The sequence below is a fragment of the Phyllostomus discolor genome, chromosome 5 (assembly GCF_004126475.2).
Source record: "Phyllostomus discolor isolate MPI-MPIP mPhyDis1 chromosome 5, mPhyDis1.pri.v3, whole genome shotgun sequence".
NCBI lineage: Eukaryota > Metazoa > Chordata > Mammalia > Chiroptera > Phyllostomidae > Phyllostomus > Phyllostomus discolor.
In genome coordinates this window covers 150760955-150768659 of record NC_040907.2, presented here as the reverse complement: position 1 = coordinate 150768659, position 7705 = coordinate 150760955, and the positions used below count along the sequence as shown (strand labels likewise).

The following is a 7705-nucleotide window of genomic DNA, read 5'->3' as shown; positions in this document are numbered from 1 at the left end:
TCTCGCCATGCATCATTTTGTTTGCCCCTCACAATAACCACTGAGGAGGTTCCAGCTCACAAACAAGGAAATGGAGTGTCAGAATGGCTAAGTACTTGCCCAAGGTCACTCAGTGAGTATGCATTTGGATTTGAACCTGACTCTTTCTGTGTGTGGAGTCCGGACACTTGCACCATTACTACACTATGCTGACTGACCCTGTGGGGACCTCAGTGGTCATCCACAGGACCCCTTCCTGCTGGGAGGTGGCAGAAGAGGGAAAAGGGGGAGAAAAATACCCTCGGCTTGTTCTACCTGGACCCAACTGGATCATCCTGGACATCAGAAGATATTCTGCCCCACCCCGGGCTCTGTCTGCTGAAATTTCTTCTACCTCCTCCGCCACGTGTCTTCTCACAACTAGACCAGAGGAAGCAGAGACTCCGTCTTTTGCATTTCTGTATCCCCTTCTGCATGTGCAGATGCTCCGTGTGTGGTGAACATCGGGAGGAGTGGCCCTTCTCCTCTCTCCACTAGCACATCACTGCAAGGACAGACCCCTGGGAAGCCGGGAGCCTTGGGAACAGGCAGGAGGACTGACAGGGGTCAGGGCGGGGGTGGGGGTGGGGGTAGGTAAGGGCAGGAGTGGAAAGGGGCAAGTGTCCCAGCACCTCTGCCTCCCGGTGAAACCAGCCCCCAGAGCGCCCCACGCCCTTCTACTAGACACATCCCTAGGGTGCCCTCCCCAGCCAAGACTGGGAGGTCGAGTCTGAGTCACCCCACCCACAAGCCTCTTATCCAAAGCTCCTCCCACAGGAAAGCCAGCAGAAGGCGGGACCCAGACAGAAGGAAAAGACCCCAGACATAGGCTCCTGAGGTTGCCCCCTCGCTGATGCCTCTCTGCATCTCCTCCTCAAGCCCTTCCTCCTCCCAGCTCCCAAGGCAGGTGCACTGTCCCTCCGCTGCACTGCATACCCTGGGTCAGAATTTATTTTAGTGCAGAGTCTTTAAGCCCTGGCCTTTGGAGCCCGACCCCTGGGTTCGAATCCCGGTTCCTTCACCTATCAGCTATGTGACTAAGGACCAGTTACCTCACCGGTGTCTCCTGTAGTCACCAAGCCAAGAGGCTCAGGATCCAGGTGGCCGGTTGTGCCTGGGCTCCGACTCTGGAACCAGACTACCTGGGTTCAAGCCCCGGCACCAGTGGTTACTTAACGAACTCTCTTAACCCCTTTCAAGTGCTTGTATCCGTGAAGTGGGGGTATGGATAGTGCCCACCCACCTCACAGCACTCCTGTGTGACCTGAATGAGCTAATGTATGCAGGGTGCTTAGAACGGACTCGGCACTCAGCGAGCACCCAGCAAGTATTAGCTATCATTAGAGACAGTAGTTGATACGGCTGTGAAGTGCTGTGCAGTGTCTCTGGCACTTAGGAGGAACTCGCTAAACAGTAGTTATGGCTATCTTCGCCCCCACGAGGTCACGATGTCCCTGGAGGTGGAGTTTGGGTCACATCCACCTCTGACTCCCCAGCAGCCAGCACGGTGCCCAGCACCAAGCAGTGGCTCAAAAGATGCTTGAGGACTGAGGGGTAGGGAACTGCCCCCCACCCCACCCGCCTGAACCGGCAGGTCGTGGGCAGCCAGGAGCCTCCTGCTGAGAGAAGGGAGCACCGAGGTGTCAGGGAAGAGAAAACAGAGTGGAGGGAGAAAGGTCCAGACGGAGGAGAGATAAGCAATCGGAGTGAGTGAGAAGAGGAACAGGAGAGGCTGTAGCGGAGTGAGATAAGGAGGAAGGATGGAGAAGGCAAGGGGCTTGGGAAATGTGGAGAGAGGTGAGGGAACCTCAAGGGGAGGCCTGAGGCAAGACCTGGCCTGTGGCCACGGAGGCTGTGATACGGCGAGGGGCGCTTGAACTGGCCCAGGGCAGGAGGCGCAGGAGTTGGGTGGGAGGGCCGCTGGGGCTCCACCCTGCCTCCCTGCAGCCATGGGGCAGCGGGGGGGGGGGGGGGGGGGGTGACGGCCGGAGATTGGCTGGGGCAGTGTTGAGGCCCGGCTGGAGTCCCGAGGTGGGAGGCGCCAGGATCACTCAGTGAGCCGGAGAGGCGAGCGGAGTCTGCCAATCACTAGGAATACTTCGGCAGTAGCGGCTGGAGGGGAGCATCGTGACGGCAGGAGCACGAGGGGCAGTTGGGGGCGCCGCGCACCGAGCAGCGGGGACTGCGCAGCCATGCGAGCAGCGGCGGGGGGCGCTGGGGCGGTTGCGCTGGCGCTGCTGCTGGGGGCGCTGCACTGGGTGCCGGCGCATGGCCAAGAGTACGACTACTACGGCTGGCAGACCGAGCCGCTGCACGGGCGCTCTTACTCCAAGCCGCCCAAGTGCCTCGACATCCCCGCCGACCTGCCGCTCTGCCACACCGTGGGCTACAAGCGCATGCGGCTGCCCAACCTGCTGGAGCATGAGAGCCTGGCCGAGGTGAAGCAGCAGGCGAGCAGCTGGCTGCCGCTGCTGGCCAAGCGCTGCCACTCCGATACGCAGGTCTTCCTCTGCTCGCTCTTCGCGCCCGTCTGCCTCGACCAGCCCATCTACCCGTGCCGCTCGCTGTGCGAGGCCGTGCGCGCCGGGTGCGCGCCGCTCATGGAGGCCTATGGCTTCCCCTGGCCAGAGATGCTGCACTGCCACAAGTTCCCCCTGGACAACGACCTGTGCATCGCTGTGCAGTTCGGGCACCTGCCCGCAACCGCGCCTCCAGGTAGTGCCACCACCGCCGTCCCCGCGTGCTCTGATGGCCCTGGGTGCTGGGCCCGGGACAGATGCCGTTCCCCCATTCCCTTAGCACAGCTCTAAGGGGGGGCCCCCCGGGGGTGTCAACTCCTGTACTCGCGGGCGCGCGCGCGCGCGCACACTCCTAATTCGCTTAGCCTGAAGCACCCCGGGTATTGTCCCCCACAGCCTTCCCGCCTCCCCGTGGACTGCCAAAACAGCGCCTCCCTGCGGCTCTGGACATTCCCAGTGGTTCTCGGCATCCCAACTCAGCTCTGAAACCCCCCAGGCTTCCCTCCAGTGCCCACCTTCCCGAGCTGCTGGAATCCCTGGAGTGGTCCCAATACTGTCCCTCATCCTAGGGCATCCTGATAAATGCCTTACTGCCTCCCTCAGCTGACAATCGCTAAACAGTGCCTTTTACCTCCCCCACAGCCCCGGACCCCAAGACACTGAGACAAGGATCCCCACCCTGTTTGGGGACCTGGGGAGGGGAGGAGGGCGGAAGGAGGGGGTACAGTGAAACTCTCGGGGCTAAGTGTACACCTGGGCGGTGATCCACATCTCCCCATTTTCTGTCCCTGGGAACCCTCCGTCTCCCCACCCCCTCCCCCGGGCCTCCAGACTGGGAGACCCTGGGCAGGTTTCAGTGCGGGAGGAAGAGCGACTGCCAGGCTCTGCCCCTCGGAGGAGCTGCGGCTTGAACAGCGGCTTCCCCATCCGTAAAGCAGAGGGACCCCAGGCTCCTGAACCCTACGGCATCCTAAGTGCCGCTCCCCATCCCTCCCCCAAGTCCTGTTACCCCGAATTCCACCCCCGTCTCAGCCTCCCTCCTCCGTGCGTCCCTGTCCCCTTCTCTCGCTGTCTGCCCAGCCCCTTCCAGACAGAGTCACCCCCCTCCTCCCCTCTGGCACCGGGCGGAAGGATACACCGAGCTCTGAGCAGGTGGGCGCTGCCTGGGCGGTCACCCGGAGGGTCCCAGGAGCCCCCGACACCTGGACTTCCCTAGAGGGCAGGACTGACCCGCCCTCGCCATCCCTGGTCCTGCATGCCAGGCCTTCTCCGGAGAGTCAAGGTTGGGCAGGGGCCCTGTGACTAGGGCGTGTCGAGAGAAGGCAAGCCCACCCTATCCGCAGGTTGAAGGTGGGAGAAGCCAGCTCGAGCAGAGGCCGAGTCGTCCCCAGCAGCGTCCTGGCTGGTTCCTTTTCCAGTTTCCTTAGAGCCCCACCATCGACCGCCTGGAAGGCGGGGAGGCCCCAGGCTCCTGCGCCCTACCCTTGCGCCCCCACCCTCCTTGAGCCCCTTTCCTCTGTGTTGGGGCGCCCACCTGGAGACACACATAGGGGAGCAGGGGTCGGTGCTGTGCTGTGGCCTCGGGACCCGAAGCAGCCTGAGTGTGTGGCCAATAGACAAAACTCAGAATATTTCATATAAAAAGTAAGAGTTTTAGCTTCCTTTGAAGAATCAGAAATCCTGGCAGTGCTAAGGCTGCCCCTGCCAGAGGGGTGGGCGCTCTGGTGGCACAGTGCTTGCCCTGCCAGTGCCACCCCCACACCTGGACCTTCTGCTCCTGGAAGACCCCCCACCCCCCACCCCGCACCAGCCTGGGGGTCACGAAGCCTGAGCCCTCCACTCAGTTCCCACAGCTCTGCAGACTTGGGCAGCAGCTCCGGGCCTCGGTTTCCTTCTCTCTAAAGTAAAGAAACACCCACCTCACAGGCTGAGGACTGAACGAGAGCAAAGTTAGAACACAGGGCACATCCTGGCCGCAGCTGCCAGGGTCCCGGGCGGCCGTGCCCACCCAGGCAGCTCTGGCCCCACACAACCTCACCTCTGCAGGTTCGCAGCCACTGGGCAAGCAGGTGGCGTTACCACTGCCGCCTTCCCATTTCCTGGTGAGGAGGTGGAGGCTGGGCAGGGGGAGGCGGCTCGTCAGTGGGCGAGCCTGCACCCTCAGTGGCTCCTTGGACTCTGGTCCCCAGGCCAGCCGCCCTCGACCCCACCCCTGCTTCTCTCTCCAGTGACCAAGATCTGCGCCCAGTGTGAGATGGAGCACAGCGCCGACGGCCTCATGGAGCAGATGTGCTCCAGCGACTTTGGTGAGTGTGGGGCCCACGCAGCCAGCCCCAGCCCCTCCTTCAAGACACACACACGTGTGAACACATATGCTCACACCCTTCCCTGGGAGCTCCAGCAGTTCTTGTCTTATAGACCCCCCAGGGAAATGCACCTCTTTTTCAACATCATCTCGAGGGCTTCAGACCACAGTCCATAGGCCTCAGAAACCATCCTGGCCAGGTTCCTGCAGCCCTCCCCTGGTACTTGTGCCCGAGGGGCCACAGAGGGGCCACCAGGGCTGGGCTCCTGTGGGGGCAGAGCAGGCTTAGCCCCAATGGATGGGGGCAGCTGGAGGGGAGAGACGGAGCTCCTTTGTCCCTGGGCACCCCTGCCGAGCTCCCCATATGCTCTGGCCAGGGGAGCTGTGGTCACCTGCCCCACAGCTTCATCCCAGAGCCCCCCTTTCCCCGGGGCAGCTGAGCCAAGTCTGGTGGGGCCCTGACTCCTGCGTGGACCACACAGCCCAGCTTGTGATCTCTGCCAAGTCGGCTCCTGTTTTGTGTCTCGGCCTCCCTGTCTATAAAAGAGGGAGAGCAATGGAATCCTTACTTCGGCAAGGCTTTCATGTTGCTGGTCTGTTTGTAGTAAGGTGTGTGTGTGCGCCCGAAACAGAAAATGAGAGGAGGTAGGGGAAAAGGGAGAAAGAGAAGGGAAGAGATTTTATAACAACTTCCTCCCCTGGATGGAAAAGTTATTCTCTGGCATCTCCCTGGATGCGCTCAGAGGTGGGGCCCAGAGGCTTGGAGAGGGGGGCCTGGCCTAAGTGACTCCTCCCCAAGCTCTGGACTTACTGTCCCCACCTGTATTAGGCTCTCTGTGGTCACGCTGGAGTGCCCCGGATGGTCACTCTCTGACCAGTCTTGATTGTCAACCACTCCCCCCACCCACACACCACAAACCCACCCTCATACAGGAAACACACAGCACCACACACACACGCTCCCACCCACACTGCACGGTCTCACACAGATTACAGTGGTGTGTTCACACCAGCAACAGCAGGTTGTGGGTGCGCATCTGGGCCTCTCGCTCTGCAATGCAGGGTGTCCTAGTGGGGTATTCACCCCAGGGAAACCAGCACAGGCTACAGAGCAGCCGCCTCTCCAGTCCGCATTCACACCATGTATGCATGCACACACACAGACTCACACCCGCCCATACACACTCCACACCATATACACACGCAGCCAGAATTCCCACCCAGAGACATCCCCAAGGACCATGGAGTCCAGCCTCCCTCCACCTCCAGGACCCCTCTCCAGCAAACCCTCCAGCTGACCACCTCACCTCCAATACGCCCTCCCTGGAGGGCCAACACCCTGCTCCCCACCAAGGGTTCTCCACCGTGTGCTTCGTGCCAGGAAAGGCGTGGACTCTGGAGTCGGCCAGACCCCCCTTCCCCCAAGCCAGGCTTTAGAATTCAGGCAGCTCCCCAAACCTCATTTCCCACCACCACCTGTACCTCCAGGAAGAAATGTGGAAGTCCAACACATGATGGGAGCTTCATAAACACTAAAATGTGCAGGTGTAAGCCCCACCTCGCCAAGCCCCAGGCTGGGAGCCTCGGGCACAGGCACCGGCTGTGGGCCACCAGCATCCTGAGCGAACCTGGCCGTTCTCGTGCTGTTCTCTGTCCACCCCGCCCCCACAGTGGTCAAGATGCGCATCAAGGAGATCAAGATAGAGAATGGGGACCGGAAGCTGATTGGAGCCCAGAAGAAGAAGAAGCTGCTGAAGGCGGGCCCCCTGAAGCGCAAGGACACCAAGAGGCTGGTGCTGCACATGAAGAGCGGCGCAGGCTGCCCCTGCCCGCAGCTGGACAGCCTGGCCGGCAGCTTCCTGGTCATGGGCCGCAAGGTGGACGGGCAGCTGCTGCTCATGGCCGTCTACCGCTGGGACAAGAAGAACAAGGAGATGAAGTTTGCCGTCAAATTCATGTTCTCCTACCCCTGCTCCCTCTACTACCCCTTCTTCTATGGAGCAGCCGAGCCCCACTGAAGGGCACCCCGCCCTGCCCCACCAGCTGGCTGTGCCTTGCCCTCTGTTCCCACCCCTGGGGGCGCATCGACACCTCCGGCCCCTGGGGCTGTCCTTGACCAAGGGGTCCTGGGGTGTCTGGGAGCTTCCTTTCTTTGAAGCAAGGGTTTCCCTTTTGGGTGAACGGCCCCAGGGTCTCAGAAAGTAGGCAGAGCAGGGAGAGACGGAGGGAAGCATGGAGGGGCCGTGAGCAGCCCAGGTGGTTTCTGAGTGGACTCTGGTGTCACCCCCTGTGCTGGGAGCGGGGCCTCGAGTGGGAGAGGGAAGTCTGGGCGTGAGGCCGCGCTGCTTGGAGGAGAGTCTGCACCCCACCACCCCATCACATGTCCTCTTGTAGCCCCCAAGGGAAAGGCATTAGGGTCACCGTGCCCTCCAGCCACACCTCCCCACGGTCCCCATCTCCTGCCGGTTCCCTCCCCCCAGACTGGAGAGAAGCCCAGCCCACACCCCTCCCATAGGCTCGCTCTTGGGGTTCATCCACAGCCCCCGCATGTCCCTTTCACCTTGACGAGTAAATTATTGCTACTGCTACAAGGCAACAGGTACTAAACTGACGCAGGTCGGCTTTGGTTTTTCAATGTTTTTTAAGTTTTTAATTAAATTGATGAAAACAGTTGGTTTTGACCAGGTGATTTCTTTGTCAGGCGGTCCCCCAGAGGCGGGGAGGGGGTTCTGAAAGGACTTTTAGAGACCCTTGTCACCACCCCGGCCTGTCCACAGAGACACTCAGAATGCCCGAAGGGCCATGTCCATGTGTGTGTAGGGTCCACCAAGAGCACACGACAAGGGTCACCTTACGATCCCCA

At 61.1% G+C, this 7705-nt stretch overlaps 1 protein-coding gene across 1 annotated transcript; it reads left to right on the top strand.

The window, feature by feature from the left end:
* The first annotated feature begins 2054 nt into the window (after positions 1–2054).
* On the top strand, positions 2055–7500 carry SFRP5 (secreted frizzled related protein 5). Its single transcript, XM_028512959.2, has 3 exons — positions 2055–2733; positions 4766–4843; positions 6514–7500. Exons 1-3 carry the CDS (start codon positions 2211–2213, stop codon positions 6858–6860), a joined length of 948 nt encoding a protein of 315 aa, XP_028368760.1. The 5' UTR covers positions 2055–2210; the 3' UTR covers positions 6861–7500.
* The last annotated feature ends 205 nt before the right edge of the window (positions 7501–7705 follow it).

What these genes read in the sequence shown, in the direction of transcription:
- SFRP5 (XM_028512959.2), top strand. Translation starts at nt 2,211, where the DNA reads ATGCGAGCAGCGGCGGGGGGCGCTGGGGCGGTTGCGCTGGCGCTGCTG. An exon ending in GCCCGCAACCGCGCCTCCAG is followed by an intron (nt 2,734 to 4,765) that starts GTAGTGCCACCA and finishes TTCTCTCTCCAG; the next exon opens with TGACCAAGATCTGCGCCCAG. An exon ending in GATGTGCTCCAGCGACTTTG is followed by an intron (nt 4,844 to 6,513) that starts GTGAGTGTGGGG and finishes CCGCCCCCACAG; the next exon opens with TGGTCAAGATGCGCATCAAG.